The following is a 21,713-nucleotide window of genomic DNA, read 5'->3' as shown; positions in this document are numbered from 1 at the left end:
ATGTACTTTCAATGTTTTGATTACAGAACATTATATAACCTAAGGGCCTATGTATTTTCAATGTTTTGATTACAGAACATTATATAACCTAAGTCTTATGTATTTTCAATGTTTTGTTCACCCACAATCTAACCACAAAGCTTGTCAACTTTTCCCCTGTCTTTCTGGCTGACGCCTTCCCTTCTAATTTCAAGTTAAACTTGGTTTATTTTTCATATATACATGGAGTAAGTATACAGTGAAATGAAATGCTTGCTTGCAGGTTAACCTCTAGAACCCCCCCCCCCCCCCCCAAATTACAATTAAATAGCTAAGTGAATAAAAGAGTAATAAAAATAAAAACTCAATTAAATATTTTACCAATTTAATAATGGGCATGTAGAATGGAATAGATTATAAGACCTCTATGAATAATATAATTGAGTCAATTCTACCACAACAACATTTCTGATGTTAAACAGGGTTAATGTTGGAGTAAAGTTCAGCTTCAGTCCACAGGGGGGCACTCTGTGACTGTCAGAAGATATGTGCTTCAGTCAGAAAAACGTTCTCTCATCTCTTTGGTCTCAGATAGCTAGCCAGTAGCTACCCTAGTGAATAGCCAGCCAAGACAGCTACAGATTTTGTATTTTTTATTCAACCTTTATTTAACTAGGCAAGTCAGAAACAAAACCCATCAAATTCACTCTCTAGAAATAAACACTAATGTATACACTAAATAAACACTTAATATCATGCCTTATATCAGCATCCTTAGCTTGCCCATTCACTAAATATACTGTTAAATAACTCTGACACCCAATAGCGTAAGGATGTTGAGCTCTAGTTTATTAGCATTAGCAAACAATTATGCTGAGGGAGACCAGCTAGTTATCTACCAGCAACCCTGCTGCTTCACTTTGACTTTCTGGCTGTTCTGCCCTCGCCACCTCATTCACTGCTGCCTCAACCTGCTAGTTTTTTTGCAACTCTTTTGGAAGGTCAGAATATCCAGACTCTGACTGAGTGAAAGGCCTTTTGCTGAGTGATGACTGACATCTAACCAGTGCTGTATGACTAAGTCACACAAGACAAGTTTGTATCAGTAAAACACTAATAAATAACAGACCATTCTTTAATTTGTAATTTTCCCCCAGAGATGCATGTTTTAAAATATTTGTGTTCTGTAGAGGCCTCCTTTTCACTCTGTCATAGACGGGATTGGGTGAGTTCTGAGGAACAAGACTTTACCAAGCACTGGGATCCAGATAATGCGTGTTTCTAATCCTGAATGGTTAAAACCGTATTCCAGCCAGGGTCTATTCCACGAATTACCACCGGCTAAATCATTGATGTGAAATGTTAATATTTGTTGGTGCGTATGTAAACTTCGGACTACAACTGTACATGTTCCAGAGTAGAGGTATCAACTCTGAGTACCTGGCAGTGTCTGCTGTGGCAGTTGGGAAGGGGCAAGTTATCTGAAAAATATCTCAATGTTCATCTTAAGGTGCACTAAATTCATGCATTTACTTGTTGAAATTCCTTTTTCTTTGCTGGGGGAGAATGCCCCCAGACCCCCTACTGGTGTTGGGCTAAGCCCCCATTGTCTTAAAATCCTAGAAACGCCCAATTCACACAATTACACTATTTAGAAGCATTTTTTTTTTTTTATCACTATTTTAGGACAAACTAGCAACAAAATCACATTTAGAGTTCCTGATCTAGCCCTTGGGGTAAATAATGCAGAGAAGCAACCCCATGCTTTAGCCATGCTGCACCAGACTGGTGTTGATGCTTATTGCTAAAATAGCACTCCAATATGTTATTGGGCTCATTTCTGGATGGGAATATTACATTGAGGGGGGGGGGGGGGGTTACATGGTTTTTAGATCAGCTTTTATGGTTGGCTATAGAAGGTATTTTCCCAGACTGCAAATGAAAATCACTCACGATTGAAACTTGCTTTCCTGTGATCTTGACCCTCGCCACTAATTCTCATTCAGGCCAGCAGTTCTCACTGTACTGGTCCGATGTGCCACTGGCAAATTTACTTGAATGTCAAGCCCTGGACTGGTACCCAGGCTAACTGCCTTCCACTTAAAGACATTTTCATTAAACAGATATGGCAGCTCTAACATAATGTATCATCTGTGGTCACACAACTGAAATTTGTTAGTCATGAAGGAGAGCGCTGCATCATTCGTGGGGGACATGTTCCCTGTTGACTTGTTTCAAACATTGTTTAAAAAAATATACAAATTAAGTTACTCGGATAATCCCCTTTCATTGATGTAGATATAGTACTTACAGTTCATTTCTGACTGGGGCGATGCACAATGGGTCATGACGCTCTTCATAACGTCTACTCAGGGTAATTACTACATTTGGGTGTACTGAGTAATTGCTTAAGAGATCGTGCCAGAAACTCACTCACTGATTAAAATGTTGCCAATGGTGCCGATTGAATCAGAACCTTTTCAATAGCTCAACGGGTTTGTATGTTGTAACGTTTGAGCAGTGGTACAAACAGGGAGAGTGGAGGAAGTGATGTTTGCTGCACAGTGAAGCCTGTTAGATTTGTAGTGGTCTGCGTTGGGAATTACAGTATCTACAAAACTACAATCAGAATTCTCTTTCATAAAAGTAGTTTTATTAGAAAACAAAATGCCAAATACAGCACGGCTCGGTGCGGAGTACAAACTCCCCTTGGGAGGCTGCTCTGTAGGATTAAAAACATTCTCAGATCCATATGTACAAAGCAAAGCAAAGAAAACCAAAGTACCATAGACTGAAATTACTACAGTAGAGAGAAGAGTAACGCTGGTCTAGAAAGGGATGATAAGGCAGAGAGAAAGATTTTCACAAAGTTACGATGGCCAAAGACAAGTCCAGGTGCTTTTTGTTGTTGTTTTAAAACAAGTGACAGAATACATGATCAAGTAAAAAAAAATGGAAGGAAGAGAAAGGATGGCGGGAGAGTTGTGAATTGCGCTAGGGGGGCTCAGCACGAGTTCACTCATCGCTCTGTGCTCTGGCTCATTTTACACTCCCCGTGTTTCCCGTGGTCTTTCCCGTTGCTGGGCTCACGTGGCCGATGGCTCCGCTCTTTACTGCGGCTGTGTTTGTGAGAGCGCTGCTCCCCCTCCCGGCTGCACTGCTTCTTCCTACGCTTCTCCTTCTCCTCCCCACCTCTGCTCTCTTGGACTTGTCGCTTTATGGACTTCTTGTGTCTCCTTTCCCTGCTTGCACTCCGACTGGAGCGCTTGGCCTTCCTCTCCTCCCTGTGACCCCTCCTCTCATCTCTCTCTTCTTTTTGTCTCCTGTCCTCCGCCTCTCCCTTGCTCCTCTTGTCCTTGGACCTCTCCCTCTCGCTGCCCCCATCTTTATGGTACTCCCTGTCCTTCCTCCTGTCATTCTCCACACCCCCCTGCCCATCTTTCTCCCTGTCTTTCTGCTCTCCCTTGCGTTCCCGGCTCCCGCTGCGGCTCCTGCGACGTTCCCGGCGCTCCTGGGTACGGTCTGCGCTGCGGGACCGACGCCTCTCCCTCTCTTCTCCTTTCCCGTCCCCAGAGTCCCGCTCTTTCCTCTGGCGGTCGCGTTCCCTCTCCAGCTCACGGTCGAAGCTAGGGCCGTGGCGCTCTCGTTCGCGGTGGTGGCTCCGGCTCCTCGACCGTTTAGGAGTCCTCCTGGGGCTTGGGGTAGGTCTGGGGCTCCTGACCAGAAACAAGCCAACATTTCAGCTGCATTAAGACAGATGTTATCAACACAATATTATCTGTAATGGCTGCACATTTACTACCTGGAGCGTCTACGGCCCTCCGCTGGCGGTTCCTCCGGCTCCTCTACCTTCTCAGGAACCTTCCGGGGCCTTGCCTTCATCTGCGTGTCGATCAGCTTCTGCACGGGCACCGGGATGCGTGGAAAGAGAGTGGAGAACCACTCCAGCTTGGTGAGGAACGACCGGACCATCTCTCCGATTGTCATAACGCAGCCACCTCCAGCCTTCACATCCAGCTCCTGAGAACATGGGGAGGGGGGGGGGGGGGGGGGGGGTATTCAGAACCTTATTAACAGATGCAAACTGAAGTACAAAAGGCATTGATTGTATTTAGAATCTTATTCATTTAAATGTTTGGCATTTAGCAGACACTTATCCAGAGCGATTTACAGGTTTATCTTCCTAGTCCCTGCTTTTTAACCTCCATTACTCAATTAGAAAGAAAATATAATTTGTGATGACCATGTACTGAACCTTCACCTCTGTTTTCATCAAGCTTAATATGCGCACATACGAATCATTATCATGTGTTTGCATACAAATGTAGCTTAGTGCCTGATACTATAGGAAATAATAGTAGGGAAATGGAAAAATAGTTGCTGTCATCTAATCTGTCTGGCTGTCCTCAAGAGTCTGTACTTAGACTGAGCTCTCTTACAATGATACACTATATCACCAAAAGTATGTGGACACCTGCTCAAACATCTTACTCCAACATCATGGGCATTAAAATAGAGTTGGTCCCCCTTTGTTGCTATAAGAGCCTCCATTCTTCTGGGAAGGCTTTCCACTAGATGTTGTGGGGACTTTCTTCCATTCAGCCACAAGAGCATTAGTGAGGTCGGGCGATTAGACCTGGCACGCAGTCGGTTTTCCAATTAATCCTAAAGGTGTTCGATGGGGTTGAGGTCAGGGCTCTGAGCAGGTTAGTCAAGTTCTTCCGATTTCGACAAACCATTTCTGTATGGACCTCACTATGTGCACGTGGACATTGTCATGCTGAAACAGGAAAGGGCCTTTCAAACTGTTGCCACAAAGTTGGAAGCATAGAATCGTCTAGAATATCATTGTATGCTGTAGCGTTAAGATTCCCTTCACTAAGGGGCCTAGCCTGAACCATGAAAAACAGCACCACAAAAACTTTAGTTGGCAGTATGCAGTCAGGTAGGTAGTGTTCTCCTGGTATCGGCCATAATCAGATTCTTCCGTCGGACTGCCAGATGGTGTAGTGTGATTCATCACCCCCAGAGAACCCGTTTCCACTGCCCCAGAGTCCAATGGCGGTGAGCTTTACACCACTCCAGCTGACGCTTGGCATTGAGCATAGTGATCTAAGGCTTGCGGCTGCTCGGCCATGGAAACCCACGAAGCTCCCAACGAACAGTTATTGTTCCGACGTGGCTTCCAGAGGCCGTTTAGAACTCGGTAGTGAGTGTTGCAACAGAAGACAGACGATTTTTACACGCAGCAGCACTCAGCGGTCCTGTTCTGTGAGCTTGTGTGGCCTGCCACTTTGCTCTTCGGTACGGGCCATTCTACTGTCACTGTCTATGGAGATTGCATGGCTGTGTGCTCGATTTTATACTGTCGGCAACGGGTGAAGCTGAAATAGCCGAATCGGCTAATTTTAAGGGGTGTTCACATACTTTTGTATATATTGTGTATGCTGTCAAAATAACAGAACCTGGGGTGCATCTCAATAGTCTAAAGTGGCTTCCTCTTCTCTTATCCACCATCTGCACTAGCATTAAAATGAGTAAAGGTGGAGGTGAAACAAGGAGAGAAAACGACTTTAAACAATGGAGATAGATCCGTGGACAGTGAAGAAAGGTTTCAAGAGTTGTGCTTCCTCCTTCCTCGACAGTCCAGGGAGACATTGGCCACAGTGCAAGTACAGAGTGGAGGAGGTAGATAAGTAGGTAGGTGCACACCAGAGATAGACCAGGTTTGAATGGGTAGAGAACTGAACATCCGTTTTGCACTCACACACGCAAACCAACAGTGCTGAGAGATACATTATCCAATTCACCTGCTGCACAAGGGGCATCTAAAGAAGAGAACATGGGAATTAGCCAGTTAGGTAGGTTGTCAGAGGATGTAAGGTTAAAATACTGCATCAGAACAAGAAAGTAGGCCTGGATGCACAGTCTGCCAAACACTATCCAGCCAATTGAAGGTGCACAGAGAAGATAAATCTATTACAAGATTCTCCCCAGGAAATTATTAAATTGTGCTAAGTAGACGTGTGTGTGTGTGTGTGTGTGTGTGTGTGTGTGTGTGTGTGTGTGTGTGTCAGTGAGAAGAAAACAAAGCAAAGGATTGATGTGTTAAAGGTATATTTTCTAATAAAATTGTAATTGTAATTTTTGACAAAACAGAAAGTGATCTGTGAAGTGGTAGGACCAGGGAGGAACCATGTTATACATTTCGGAGTAGTGGTCAAGTTTTGTACATTTGTTTTGTGCAATAAGTCCTGATAACTAAAAGGCATGCCCAGATGTAAACGGAATTTGACTACGGTCAAATATACTTACCCTGACAGACAGCACAGCAGAGTGAATTACCTAGTTACCCAACTTTGGGGAGAGGGACTAGGGGGGGGGGGCAATTAAGCCAAATGAAGGCAAAGGTGAAAAATCAGCTCTGAGCATCACAACGAGGAGAGAACTGAGACAACAGTTTGGATCATGCCAGACTAGTTAGTGAAAGGTAGAGAAACATGAAAGTATTACCCGTGTGGACATACCTCCTCATCATCCAGGAAACCATCATACCAGTCCACCAGGTCTGCAGGGGGCTGGGTGTATCTGCATAAACAAACACACCATGAGCATGTACTTATGAACATCCCATCGAATAACACATGTCCATGTTTTGGACTAGCGCCTGTTAACCATCTAAAACTAGATAGAAAAAAAGGAGAAGGAAATTACTGCTAAGGTACACAGTGGGTTTTGGTAGACAGAAAAGGAGTAAATTGGTCATCAAAAAGATGTCTTTATTTGTATGGCATGTACATTCTAATTACATGGAGTGCCTTGGTCCTCCTTTTTGATAACTGTATAGTGTTGGATGTGAATCAGATTTGATCAAAAGTAACTCACCATTCCAGGAAAGGACAGGTAAGAGAAAGGGGGACACTTGGTCAGTTGTACAACAATGCATTCAACTGAAATGTGTCTTCCGCATTTAACCCTGCCTTAATCAACATCCACGTCATCGGCTGCCGGGGAAGTGGGTCAACGGCCTTGCTGAAGGTCAGATTTTTATCCATCTTCTGTATACCACCCCGACCTTGTCACAACACAACTGATTGGCTCAAATGCATTAAGGAAATAAATTCCACTACTTAACTTTTAACAAGGTACACCTGTTACTCGAAATGCATTCCAGATGACTACCTCAAAGCTGGTTGAGCGAATGCCAAGAGTGTGCAAAGCTGTCAAGGCAAAGGATGGCTATATGAAGAACCTCAAATATAAAATCTATTTTGAATTGTAACACTTTTTGGTTACTACGTGATTCCATAGTTTTGATGTCTTCACTATTATTCTACAATGTAGAAAATAGTCAAAAGAAAAACCCATGCATGAGTAGGTGTACATAAAAATAAAATGTATGTATCCTCTTTAGGCATGAAACTTCATTTTTTTTCCTGGTACCGGTGACCTTCAGACGACTCGAGGCTTGCTAAGGTTTGTGGGTTGCCTAGAGCAAAACGGTGAACACCATGGTGTTTGTGAAAGTATCAGCTGTCCACATAGGGGTCATATTAGTGTGTATCCCAAACCGTTCAGACACTGAAGACAGAAGTTGACAAGAGAGGATGTACCGACTTCAGACGAGTCTTGTGCGCATCCTAGAGCAAAACGGTCTCGTCTTTCAATAGAGTGGTTATAATACTTTGTAGGAAAAACCGTTCCGACGTTCTAGGTTTGTGAGAAGACCGATTGGTCTGACACACTGCTCTAGCTTTGCCACCTTTCAGAGCAGATGTGAAAGGGCGATATTGGCTGATTCTGTGGATTGAGACGATATCACTAGCTTAACCTCTTGGTGTTAGAGGGCAGTATTTTCATTTTTGGGGAAAAAACGTTCCGGTTTTAAAACGGGATATTTTGATGCTAGAATATGCATATAATTGACAGCTTTGGATAGAAAACACTAACGTTTCCAAAACTGTAAAGATATTGTCTGTGAGTATAACAGAACTGGTGTTGCAGGCGAAAGCCTGAGAAAAATCCAATCCAGAAGTGACCCAGGTTTTGAAAGCGCTGCGTTCCAACGACTCCCTATTCAGCTGTGAATGTACCACCAACGAGCTTACGCCTTCTACGTATTCCCAAGGTGTCTACAGCATTGTGACGTAGTTTTACGCACTTATGTTGAAGAATAGCCGTAGGTGGCCACATTGCGTAAATGGTCACATGGTGGCTCAGAGAGATTCTCGCATAAAATACAGAGGTAGCCATTACTCCAATCGGTCCTAGTGAAAAACGAATTGTCCCAACGGATATATTATCAAATAGATATTAGAAAAACACCTTGAGGATGGATTCTAAACGTTTGCCATGTTTCTGTCGATATTATGGAGCTAATTTGGAATATTTTTCAGCGTTGTGGTGACCGCAATTTCCAGGCGATTTCTCAGCCTAACATGAAGAACAAACGGAGCTATTTCGCCTACAAAAATAATATTTTGGGGAAAAAAATTGACTTTGGCTGTCTACCTGGGAGTCTCATGAGTGAAAACATCCGAAGTTCAAAGGTAAACGATTTAATTGGATTGCTTTTCTGATTTCCGTGACAAGGTTGCCTGCTGCTAGCAAGGCATAATGCTATGCTAGGCTATGATAAACTTACAAATGCTTGTCTAGCGTTGGCTGTAAAGCATATTTTGAAAATCTGAGATGACCGGGTGATTAACAAAAGGCTAAGCTGCGTTCCAATATATTTCACTTGTGATTTTCATGACTAGGAAGATTTTCTAGGAAGATTTATGTCCGTTGCGTTATGCTAATTAGTGTCAGATGATGACAACAGCCCCGGGATGGGGTGTCACTACAGGTTAAACAGACTGATGGGGATTTTTTTATTATGTTCATTTGAATTTCAGCAGGGCACAGAAATTGTAGGCTCAGGGTTAAAGGTCATGAACAGTCAAAATCATGTGATTTGAGACATTTGGATAAAACCAGATCAAAGTATGAAAAATGACTACTGCTTCTACATTCACTGCTAACATATTATCATAAAGTTAGTTGTCCCCCATGTCAAACATGTGGCTTCAGGAGGCAGGAGTATTCGGGGAATATCACCCCACTGTCTTTTAATGGTGTGATATCTATACACCTTATTCTCTTATTTAAATAAGTATCGCCTTGGAACCATCATCCAAACAGGCTTGCAGAGGGGTTTATACAGCTACTCAACTGGTGCCATAGTGTTACTGTCGGGTGTCAGAAAATGATATAAAAAGTTTGCCCTATTCATCTATGGCAAAGACACGTTTCCCATTTCAGGGACAGTAAATGACCAACGTTGGCGTTACCCCTGTTCAAATACTACACTCTAGGTGGCAGCGGGCACCCTTTCAGTTTGTTTGCCAACTCATAGTAGTAGAAGAAAATTGACTTCATCAAAGTGGGGATGGCCTCAATGGCGCTGCATCTCACAGAAGCCATAATGAGACAGATACAATGACGCGATGGTTAAGTATATGCATGCAACTAAACACCGCAAAATGACTGCTGAACGTTTCAGAAACAGGTTGCAACACTAAGGTAGGGTGATTGAAATGTATTTGCAGCCATAAATAGATGCAATGGGTCCTATCCTTCTGTGTAAACATATTTTTACATAAACCAACATTAAAAACAGTTGTACCTTATGTACATAAAGCCAAGTGCTCTGATGTAGGGTGAGTCGTTGTGAGTGATCAGTCCCATCACCTGTTTACGGGTCATCTTGATGGTAAACAGTTTATACAGCAGGCAGAAGGCTGTGGACACAATACCGCCGGTCCCGACTCCCCGCACCTGAGGACAACAGAGGTTCACGAGTCAGACATGTTCTTTTTGGGAGCAGTGTTCCTTAACATCTCAAGTTCACCTCGAAGTTTTGGGGTGAGCCATTATCAGTTTAACACAGCCCTACTCCACAGCTAAGTTAAATGTGTTGCTTGCGTTCAACTACAGACTTGTAGTTGTACTTTTTTCAAGATGAGTGATAAGAGAACTGTCCAGCCCACTGGGTATCTCACTACACCTCCATATGCCATGTCTTGAACAATGCAGATTAAAAGTAGGTTTTCATTGTAATATTTCTAAATGCCAACTTTCAAGCTGACTTTTGATGTGTATATGTAGCCAGGTCAAATTATTGACCCCCTTGATAAAGATGAGCAACAAATCAAAATCAATTCAAATAGATCTATTTTATATGCACCCAAAACATTGGGAGATTATATCTTATACTCATACCATTACAAAAAGATTGGCACCCCAGTGTCAATACCATCCAAAAGCTCACCTTGCCAGGATAACCGCACAGCTTTTTAAAAAATGTTCTGAGATTGGAGAACACAGTGGGGGGGGGGGGGGTCTTAGATATTCTTCCATACAGAATCTTTCCAGATCCTTGATATCCTTCATCTTTGCTTATGGACGGCCTTCAATTCAAACCACAGGTTTTCAATGGGAGACTGATTTGTGGTCAATTAATTTCTTGATCGATTTTGTTGCGTGCTTGGGGTCATTGTCTTTCTGGATGATCAATTTGCTGCCAAGTTTCAACCTCCTGGTAGAGGCAAGACGTTATTTTCTGCATGTGTATGGGGTTATTTTCTTCATATGCATCTTTCTTTCACTGCCAAACCCACTACTGGTGTGCGTGGCCAAAGAGTTCAATTTTCATGTCATCTGGCCATAGCACCGGATCCAATCCAAGTCCCAATGCAGCTTAGCAAACTCCAGTTAACATTTGTTGGATGACATGAAAAGAGAGCTCATTGGCAACACACACCAGTGTTGGGGTTTTGGCATCGAAAGAAAGATGACTGTGCAGAAAAGACCAAACCCTACTGTAAAATATGGTGGTGTAGCTTTGATCGTATGGGTCTACTTGAATTAAAAACCTGGTTGCCTCTGCCAGGAGGCTGAACATGGTCACAAGTGAATCTTCCAACAAAACAATCCCAAGCACACATGAAAATCCATTAAGTGGTTAATTGATAGGGATGTGCAGTTCTCCTTTATGAATGATTCAATACCCATCTAGATACATGGGCTCTGATATGATACGGTTTGATTAGGGGAACGAATTGATGCAATTCAGTTTGATGTCATTTTTGGGGTATTTTTTTAACAAACACATTCATGGCCTGTCGGCAACGAACTTGAAACATTGTATCAACTAGAGGTCGACTGATTATGATTTTTCAATGCCGATACCAATTATTGTAGGACCAAAACAGCCGATACCGATTAAATCAGCTGATTTAAAATAAAAAAGTATTTGTAATAATGACAACAATACTGAATGAACACTTAGTTTGACTTAATATAATACATCAATAAAATAAATGTAGCCTCAAGTAGATAATGAAACATGTTCAATTTGGTTTAAATAATGCAGGTAAGAAGTTTTAGGTTGTAGTTATAGGAATTATAGGACTCTATAAACTATTTGTATTTCATTAACCTTTGACTATTGGATGTTCTTATAGGCACTTTAGTATTGCCAGTGTAACAGTATAGCTTCTGTCCCTCTCCTCGCTCCTCCCTGGGCTCAAACCAGCAACACAACGACAACAGCCACCACATCGAAGCAGCGTTACCCGTGCAGAGCAAGGGAAACAACCGGCCCAAGGCTCAGAGCGAGTGAAGTTTGAAACGCTATTAGCGCACACTAACTAGCCAGCCATTTCACGTCGGTCACACCAGCCTCATCTCGGGAGTTGATAGGCTTGAGGTCATAAACAGCGCAATGCTTGACGCACAACGAAGAGCTGCTGGCAAAACACACGAAAGTGCTGTTTGAATGAATGTTTACACGCCTGCTTCTGCCTACCATCGCTCAGTCAGATACTTGTATGCTCAGTCAGATTATATGCAACACAGGACACTAGATAATATCTAGTAACATTATCAACAATTTGTAGTTAACTAGTGATTATGATTGATTGTTTTCTATAATGTAAGTTTAATGCTAGCTAGCAACTTAACTTGGCTTACTGCATTTGCGTAACATGCAGTCTCCTTGTGGAGTGCAACGAGAGAAGCAGGTCGTTATTGCGTTGGACTAGTTAACTGTAAAGGTTGCAAGATTGGATCCCCCGAGCTGACAATGTGAAACTGTCTTTCTGCCCCTGAACTAGGCAGTTAACCAACCGTTCCTAGACAGTCATTGAAAATAAGAATGTGTTCTTAACTGACATACCTAGTTAAATAAAGGTGTTTTTTTTTTTATCGGCGCACAAAAAAAAAAAAAGATTTCCGATTGTTATGAACACTTGAAATCGGCCCCAATTAAATCGGCCATTCCGATTAAAATCGGTCGACCTCTAGTATCAACTGCTAATTTGGGTCTGGTCAGAAGTAGCAGCTAGCGAAATTGTATAAAATATTCTGGGCACTCAGACTTTCCCTTGCCAGTAAGCTCGGGACAGACAGCTGTAGGCTATTTGTGAAAGGGATAAGAAGCAGTGCTTGACTTGGGCAGGAGCTCACCGGAGCAGAGCACCCGACACCTCACATTTTCTACTGCTTGAGCTCCTGTTCCTCTTACAGAATATAGTGGAGCTCCTGCACCTAAAAATAAACAGTACCAGCACCCAAACCTATTTCAGTCCAAGCACTGAACAAGTAGTCAGGTAGGGCTATTTTAATTAAGTTTCCACTGGACCAGAGTATGACATTTGTCCCTTTAACACAGTGGTTATGAAAAGGAGAGAACTGGAAAGAATTTTCTAATACATTGAGGAACTATTGTCATTCTCAGTTGATGTAAAAAGACAGGAGACATTGATTAAATTGACAAAACTCACAAATGGAATGAAATAAATCAAAAACCTGTTTCTCACAAGTGTTGCATAACTTGTGCGCTCTTGCAAACAACGTGTCCACTCCACCAATGAAAACGGTAAGAGGGAATTATAATTTGAATGCATTAACAGAAATTAACGTAACCAAACACTGTAGATTAGAAATTAAGGGTAAATGTACTACTGGTGATATATGCAAAGGGGAATTGAAATACACAAACAATCAAACAATTCACACAAATCAATTATGAAACAATGAATGTGCACAAACTGGCAGGAGTGCATTCTGGAGAAAGAAGTGCCGTGTGCCCCTGCAGAGGTTAGGGCATTCATACTTGATGCGTATCAGGTGAATAGTTACATCCATATTAATTGACAACAATCAACATTTTGCAGTGGACATCAGTCTCCAGACTTCAACCCGGTTGAAAACCTGTGGTTTTAATTGAAGATGACAAATGATATCAATGAAAGATTATGTATGAAGGAATGGATTAAGATCCCTCCCAATGTGTTCTCCAAACTCATAAAACATTTTAGAAAAAAGCTCAGTGCCATTATCCTCACATGGTGAGTTATTCAAAATAGGGGTGCCAATCATTTATACCCAATGGCATTACTGTTAAAAACCTTATTCTGAGCAATTGTATTAGGTTAAAATAATTGCCCGATTTTTTAGCATACAACATAGGTCAGTTGAATTTATACCGTAAAAAAAAAAAACTTTAGCACGGATGCCAACAATAGTCCAATTCAAAACTGCTGGGGCAATTTTATTTCCACTAGTGCAGAGGGATTTTAGGTTACTTAACGTTGGTTAAATTTAGGGCTGACCCCAATTAGTCAACTGGTCGATTGTTTGGCCGTTAGGCTGTTGGATGACAGATCTTTTTTGTCGAGCAGCAGAAAATATATATTTATGGAACTCGAGACAGTCTTATTTACGCTCATCTCAATGAACTAATCCATTGCGGAGGATGCAGGGATGGCACAGCCCAAGAATAAGGGAAACGTCACAACTCAAGTCTCTCTCCAGAATGTGCTCTCCTGCCAATTTGCGCACATTAATTGTTCCGTAACTTCATTCTGTGAACTGTTTGTGTTTGCTTGTTAGTCTATCAATTCCATATAACACCAGTAGTACATTTACCATTTACCATTAATTCCTCATCTACAATGTTTGTTTGGTTACGGTAATCTCTGCTAATGCATTCAATATATTATTCCAGTCTTTTACCAGTTATTGTTGGAGGACATGTTTGCAGAGCACACAACCTATGCTACACTTGTGAGAAACAAGTTTTGGTTTATTTCATTACATTTGAGTTAATTAGGTCAGTGTCTTGTGTTTGGCACACTCCTGTCAATGATTACACATAGAAGTAGGCCTATAGGCTACCTGGCCTGCATGCAAATGTGCCCATTTGGGAATCTAATAGTATTTCTGATTAGCTTAACTCACCACCACTAATGAGCTGTGGCGCTTCTCAAAGTAATGTTTTCTTCACCTCAAACAGCAAGCAAACCAAATGTTGTCATTTTCAATAGACGTAAAATAGTTCCTCAATATATCTGCAAATCGCTCCAGCTCGCTCTCCTTCGAAAAAAAAAAATGGCATGCTCTCATCCAGTGGGAATGTCATAAAATAGGCCTACCTGAGCCTACAGCTGCATCTGTCCCGAGCTTACTGGCGTGGGAAACGTAGGACCCAGAAGTTAGTTTGCTAGTGAGCTCTGGCAAGACCCAAGTTAATAGTTGATACAATGTTTCAAGTTCATGGCAGACAGGCCATGCCTCTGATTTATAGGATATTCATGTTTATCCAGATATTTTATACCTCCAGGCTGCAATGTTAATTTGTTGGCTTTATGTAGGCCATTTTTACATGGTTGGCAATAGAAGTTGCTTTTTAGGTTTGATTCATTTTAATATTGATTTGGATAGACATTTTGATTCTCAATCATTGTGATGTGGTTTAAGACAAATTAAACGAAGCTGTTCCACAAAAATGTGCATATGAAAACCATAACCGACACGCAGATCGGTAGAAATAGTCAATCGTTATGCCACATGAGAAAAGTTGCAGATTCCACGTTTTACATATCACCAGCAACTTAATGTCAGAATCTGCAGTCAGCAGGAGGAGGATGGTTGGGACCAGGCAAGTTTAGCGTAGAAATGTGGCAAATAACTAATGACCACAATCCATTACTCCTGATCTTTTCTGGATGGGCCCGAGTTGGATACACTGTTGGGCCAGTAACCAAAAGTTTGCTGGTTAAAATCCCAGAGCCGGCAAGGTGGAAAGACCTTGAGCAAGGCAGTTAACCAGCAACAACTGCTCACCGGGCGCCGCTGACGTGGACGTCAATTAAGACCCCGCACCTCCCTGATTCAGAGAGGTTGGATTAAATGCGTAACACACTGGTAGGCCAGTTGAGAACAAGTTCTCATTTACAACTGCGACCTGGCCAAGATAAAGCAAAGCAGTGTGACAAAAAACACAGAATTACACATGGGATAAACAAATGTACAGTCAATAACAATTTAAAAATCTGTATAGTGTTGGAAATGAAGTAAGGGGGTAAGGCAATAAATAGGCCATAGTGGTAAAGTAATTACAATTTAGCAATTAAAACTAGTGATAGATGTGCAGATGAGGATGTGCAAGTAGAAATAATGGTGTGCAAAAGAGCAGAAAAACAAATATGGTGATGAGGTAGGTATTTGGATGGATAATTTACAGATTGGCTGTGTATGGCTCCAGTGATCAGTAAGCTGCTCTGACAGCTGGCGCTTAACGTTAGTGAGAGATACGAGTCTCCAGCTTCAGTGATTTTTGCAATTCGTTCCAGTCATTGGCAGCAGAGAACAGGAAGAAAAAGCAGACAAATGAGGTGTTGGCTTTAGGGATGACCAGTGAGATATACCTGCTGGAGCGCGTGCTACGGGTGGGTGTTATGGTGACCAGTGAGCTGAGAAGGCGGAGCTTTACCGAGCAAAGACTTATGACCTGGAGCCAGTGGGTCTGGCGACGAATATGTAGCGAGGACCAGCCGACGAGAGCATACAGGCCGCAGTGGTGGGTAGCATATGGGGCTTTGGTGACAAAACAGGTGGCACTGTGATAGACTACATCCAACGTGCTGAGTAGAGTGTTGGGGGATATTTTGTAAATGACGTCACCGAAGTAAAGGATCGGTAGAATAGTCCGTTTTACGAGGATATGTTTGGCAGCATGAGTGACGGAGGCTTTGTGGCAAAATAGGAAGCAGATTCTAGATATAATTTTGTAGAGATGCTTAATGTGAGTCTGGATAGAGAGTTTACAGTCTAGCCAGACACCTAGGTATTTGTAGTTGTCCACATATTTATTCTAAGTCAGATCCGTCCAGAGTAGTGATGCTAGTCGGGCGGGAGGGTGTGGGCGGCGATCGGTTGTAGAGCACGCACTTTGTTTTACAAGCATTCAAGAGCAATTGGAGCTCATGGAAGTAGCGTTGTATGGCATTGTGGCTCGTTTGGAGGTTTGTTAACACATTGTTCAAAGAAGGGCCAGATGTATACAGACGAGGTGTGTAGAGGTGTACCAGAGAATCACCCACAGCAAGAGCGACATCATTGATATATACAGAGAAAAGAGTCAGCCCTGTGTCACCCCCATAGAGACTGCCAGAGGTCCGGACAACAGGTCCTCCGATGTGACACAATGAACACTATCTGAGAAGCAGTTAGTGAACAAGGCGAGACAGTCAGAGAAACCAAGGCTGTGGAGTCTGCCGATAAGAGTCAAAAGCCTTGGCCAGGTCAATGAAGACGACTGCACAGTACTGTCTTTTCATCGATGGCGGTTATGATATCGTTTAGGACTTTGAGCGTAGCTGAGGTGCACCCGTGAACAGCTCAGAAACAGGGTAAGTGATGCACTTATGAACCTGAGTTGGCAGAGATTAGCTTCTCTGGTCAGGGTGGAACTTGCATGGATTTTACTCTCAGCTGCAGAAATAACCCAGGAAGCATCAGAGAGATAGAAACACGGTTAGGCAAAAGGCACGTACTTTCTAACTTACCCCTCCGCACATTCCAGTCTGTCCGGCAGTCTTCCTACTGCCTTTCTCCCAGGGCTCAACATGAGTAACCTAGTGAGAAAATAACATGGTGACTCAATGATGCAAAAATCATTGTGGCGTTGGCTACGCCATTTGTTGGCTGCCTCAAAGTTAAGCCATAAGTGACAAATCTCACCACATGCAAATAGGTTTATGGCGTTGTATGGTCATGCAATTATTACCGCTCACTAGTCAACATAACTTGATGTGTTATGTAATCTAACTTTGGATATTTAGCTAGTCGGTCTCGCTAACGTAAGCTAGGTTTGTCTAGAAAGTGTAGTTAACTACTTTAACGTTACTTCCACACAATATTCCCAATTACTGGGGATTGTTCTAGCTAAATATAGCTAACACTAACTAACGTTAGCTAACCGCTCAAATGTGTCAACAGAACATGAAAAGAAACGTGTCCGTTTAGCTGTGGAATTAACATTGAGATAGTTACATACTGAAACATTAAAACAAGTTAGGCCAAAGTTAGTTAACGTTACCTGACAATTGATAATTTAGCGAGCCATTTCCCTTTAAAAAAAAAAATTCAAACAGCTAGCTATGAAGCTAACCAAGGTTAGCTAGCTAACGTTAGCCAGCCTTGTAGCATGGGTCCAGACGTTACCTTGAAATAGATCTCATCCACCACCTCATGGTATGTTTTCAATTCATACAGCTGCACTTTGAAATATGGAGATGAGAGAACGTTGGTGAGGACCATAGGGTTCAAGTTCATAGTCTTTTCGTTGCCCCAGAGAGGCAAGTTGTTGCCATGTTTTCCAGCGTTAGGGCCAATCCTGCTCACGGCCTGTGGTTGCTGTTGGTTCGCGGCGACAGTGCTGTTGGCCATAATGCGAGGATCCCACGCTGTCGATTCAACAATGCGGGAAATTAGCCGCTAACGTTAGCTTTCTTACACAATAGATGCTTCCGACTACAACGCCATTAAAACGCGATATGAAACCTTCAATAGTCACGGTAAATAAACTATTTACTACAATAACCTAGTGCACGATTTTAGACCGCCAAACCCTACTTTTATAACTATATGTCTGGCTAGCCGAGGTTCTTCGACAAGAAATGTGAACGTAACAACCGCTGCCAGTAAAATGCAACGACAAACTAACGCCGTGCGCCTTCTTCTTAAGCCTTTATTGCCGGATCGCAACCAACTGACAGCTGCTTACATCGCCACCTACTGTACTGGAGGAGTGTGAGGCCGGTCACGAGCCACTGTATCCATACCACAGCAGGTTGTGACACCTTTAATTGGTGAGGACGGTACACATGGTTTGATGCCATTCCATATACTCCGTTCCAGCCATGAGCCATTCTCCCCTCAGCAGCCTCCACTGATTTATACCACTATATTATTATCATCTTAAAACTAACCCTGAATTTCTGATAAAATCAAATCATTCCCTACAAACCTCACGACTCCCATCACCCCCACACAAAATGTCACCCACTCCCCATTCCCGTCCAACCTCTCTGACCCTGTCAAACAAACTCTCCCTTTCTACGTCACACATTTCACAAAATCATAATCATATATGTTACATTTTTTCCTCTACCATACAGCCATTACAGGGAAATGTGTCTTCCGCATTTAACCCAACCCCTCTGAATCAGAGGTGCGGGGGGCTGCCATAATCGACATCCACGTCTTCCTGGCCCGGGGAACAACTGCCTCGCTCAGGGGCAGAACGACAGAGTTTTACCTTGTCAGCAAGGGGATTCGAGCCATCATCCTCTTTAACAATTTCCACACATCCCCCAATTGTTTCCCTTCCTATAGAAGAACAGAATTCCCGCCGTGCACCTTTCTTTGCATTCTTAATGACTTTCCAAGCCAACGCTATCTTTCTCTGAAAGACTATCATGCTATCAAATGTAAAATTATTCTTGGAAGTTTTAAAAGCATTATCACGATCAGGGAAACCAGTTCCCTTTTCTGAAAACATTCATCAAAGTCTATGCTGCACATAACTGTGAAATGATTAATGCCAATTGTGGATTGTATCTTCACATCCCACTCACAAATACCAGAAATGGAGGACGTCAATGTACGATCTAAACATGATGTACCTCTAGTCATATTTACCCATGTCCCCCGACTATAATTTAGACAAACTAGTCCCCTCCGCTCCATAAAATCTTCAACCATTAAACCATTGGCATCCGTGGCAGTGCTACCTCACAAGCTGATACGCGCATTGAAATCTACACACCATATCTCCTTATCACCTGAACTGGATTTCACAACTATGTCTAATTCACACACAGAATTGGGTTTACAAGGATTACAGTAATTAAACAATGTGATAACACCCCCTTCTCTACACATCTCCACCGTCACACAATCATGATCTTTGAAACCATTAATCACTCTATGTGCTACACCTTCTTTGGTAAATGTAGCACACCCACCACCCAAGCACTCTATCACTTCTCAGATATAAACCCAGGTATAATATAATCGAACTGAGGTTTAAACCATGTTTCTTGTATACACATCACATCTGGTAAAACATCTAAATCATGTATATGAACAAAAATATTACTGAGTTACAGTTCATATAAGGAAATCCGTCAATTTAAATAAATAAATTAGGCCCTAATCTATGGATTTCACGATTGGGCAGGGGCACAACCATGGGTGGGCCAGAATTTGTTTTTCCCCACAAAAGGGCTTTATTACAGACAGAAATACTCATCAGCACCCCTTCCGATGATCCTGCAGGTGAAGAAGCCAGATGTGGATGTCCTGGGCTGGCGTGGTTACACGTGGACTGTGGTTGTGAGACCGGTTTGACATACTAATTAACATTCAATTATCTGGCAACAGCTCTGGTGGACATTCCTGCAGTCAGCATACCAATTGCACTCTCCCTTAAAACTTGAGCCATCTGTGGTATTGTGTTGTGTGTATCCATCAAGGGGACCTGGGTCTGAACTCCTCCCTGTGCAACTATACTTCCTGATGGGCTGACCCCAGGTGATGAGGCTAGGCAACAACACGTCAGCCACACTGATCCTCAACACGGGAGCCCCACAGGGTTGTGTGCTCAGCCCACTCCTGTACTCCCTGTTCACCCAGGACTGTGTGGCTACGCACGCCTCCAACTCAATCATCAAGTTTGCTGATGTCACGACAGTGGTATGCCTGATTACCAACAAGGACAACAACCTACAGGGAGGAGGTTAGAGCCCTGGCAGAGTGGTGACAGGAAAATAACCTCTCAATATAAAAACAGAGGAACTGATCATGGACTACAGGAGTCAGAAGAGGGAGCCCGCCACCATCCACATCGATGGGGACACAGCAGGGGGTCAAAAGCTTTATGTTTCTTGGCGTGCACATCAGTGAGGACCTGAAATGGTCTCACCCCAACCGACAGTGTGGTGAAGAAGGCGCAACAGCACCTCTTCTATCCTCAGGTGGCTGAAGAAATTCAGCAAGGCCCCTAAGACCCTCACAAACTCCTGATGCACCATTGAGAGCATTCTGTCGGAATGCCCTCAACAGAATGGCTCTGCGTTCAGCCCAACGCAACACAGGGGGCATGCTGCCTGCCCTCCAGGACTGTTTACTCTGTGCATTTATAAACTGTATTCTCAACATAGCTCCTCCTAATCTACCTACTACTGTGCAAACTAATTTTCTTTACAAAATTATGTCCATAAATACCACCTATTTATATTCTGTATTCTCACTGTAATATATGTACTTTGGATTGTTCTTTTTTTAGATTATTTGTGTATTAGTATTGTATTCGCTAGACATTCTACTGCCCTGTTGGAGCTAGTAACATAAGCATTCTGCTGCTCTGTCAGAGCTAGTAACATAAGCATTCTGCTGCTCTGTCAGAGCTAGTAACACAAGCATTCTGCTGCTCTGTCAGAGCTAGTAACATAAGCATTCTACTGCCCTGTTGGAGCTAGTAACACAAGCATTCTGCTACTCTGTCAGAGCTAGTAACACAAGCATTCTGCTGCTCTGTCAGAGCTAGTAACACAAGCATTCTACTGCCCTGTTGGAGCTAGTAACATAAGCATTCTACTGCCCTGTTGGAGCTAGTAACATAAGCATTCTACTGCTCTGTCAGAGCTAGTAACACAAGCATTCTGCTGCTCTGTCAGAGCTAGTAACACAAGCATTCTACTGCTCTGTCAGAGCTAGTAACACAAGCATTCTGCTGCTCTGTCAGAGCTAGTAACATAAGCATTCTGCTGCTCTGTCAGAGCTAGTAACACAAGCATTCTGCTGCTCTGTCAGAGCTAGTAACACAAGCATTCTGCTGCTCTGTCAGAGCTAGTAACACAAGCATTCTGCTGCTCTGTCAGAGCTAGTAACACAAGCATTCTGCTGCTCTGTCAGAGCTAGTAACACAAGCATTCTGCTGCTCTGTCAGAGCTAGTAACACAAGCATTCTGCTGCTCTGTCAGAGCTAGTAACACAAGCATTCTGCTGCTCTGTCAGAGCTAGTAACATAAGCATTCTACTGCCCTGTTGGAGCTAGTAACATAAGCATTCTGCTGCCCTGTTGGAGCTAGTAACACAAGCATTCTGCTGCTCTGTCAGAGCTAGTAACATAAGCATTCTACTGCCCTGTCAGAGCTAGTAACATAAGCATTCTGCTGCTCTGTCAGAGCTAGTAACATAAGCATTCTGCTGCTCTGTCAGAGCTAGTAACATAAGCATTCTACTGCCCTGTTGGAGCTAGTAACACAAGCATTCTGCTGCTCTGTCAGAGCTAGTAACATAAGCATTCTACTGCCCTGTTGGAGCTAGTAACATAAGCA

At 42.8% G+C, this 21,713-nt stretch overlaps 1 protein-coding gene across 1 annotated transcript; it reads right to left on the bottom strand.

Moving 5' to 3' along the window:
• Positions 1-2,610: 2,610 nt before the first annotated feature.
• Positions 2,611-18,061, bottom strand: LOC109871681 (pre-mRNA-splicing factor 38B-like). The gene is made up of 6 exons (XM_020462643.2): positions 17,533-18,061; positions 16,875-16,943; positions 9,647-9,798; positions 6,507-6,567; positions 3,782-3,999; positions 2,611-3,695 (listed from the first exon to the last, which is right to left on the bottom strand). Exons 1-6 carry the CDS (start codon positions 17,755-17,757, stop codon positions 2,999-3,001), a joined length of 1,422 nt encoding a protein of 473 aa, XP_020318232.1. The 5' UTR covers positions 17,758-18,061; the 3' UTR covers positions 2,611-2,998.
• Positions 18,062-21,713: the final 3,652 nt, after the last annotated feature.

Source organism: Oncorhynchus kisutch, linkage group LG27 (assembly GCF_002021735.2).
Source record: "Oncorhynchus kisutch isolate 150728-3 linkage group LG27, Okis_V2, whole genome shotgun sequence".
Classification (NCBI taxonomy): domain Eukaryota; kingdom Metazoa; phylum Chordata; class Actinopteri; order Salmoniformes; family Salmonidae; genus Oncorhynchus; species Oncorhynchus kisutch.
Note: the sequence above shows the minus strand (reverse complement) of the source record. Positions and strands in the feature narration are given on the sequence as shown.

Coding starts and splice junctions, on each gene's coding strand:
- LOC109871681 (XM_020462643.2), bottom strand. CDS start 17,757: ATGGCCAACAGCACTGTCGCCGCGAACCAACAGCAACCACAGGCCGTG. Junction 4,000..6,506: donor GTTTCCTGGATGATGAGGAG/GTATGTCCACAC, acceptor CCATGTTCTCAG/GAGCTGGATGTGAAGGCTGG. Junction 3,696..3,781: donor GAGGGCCGTAGACGCTCCAG/GTAGTAAATGTG, acceptor GTTTCTGGTCAG/GAGCCCCAGACCTACCCCAA.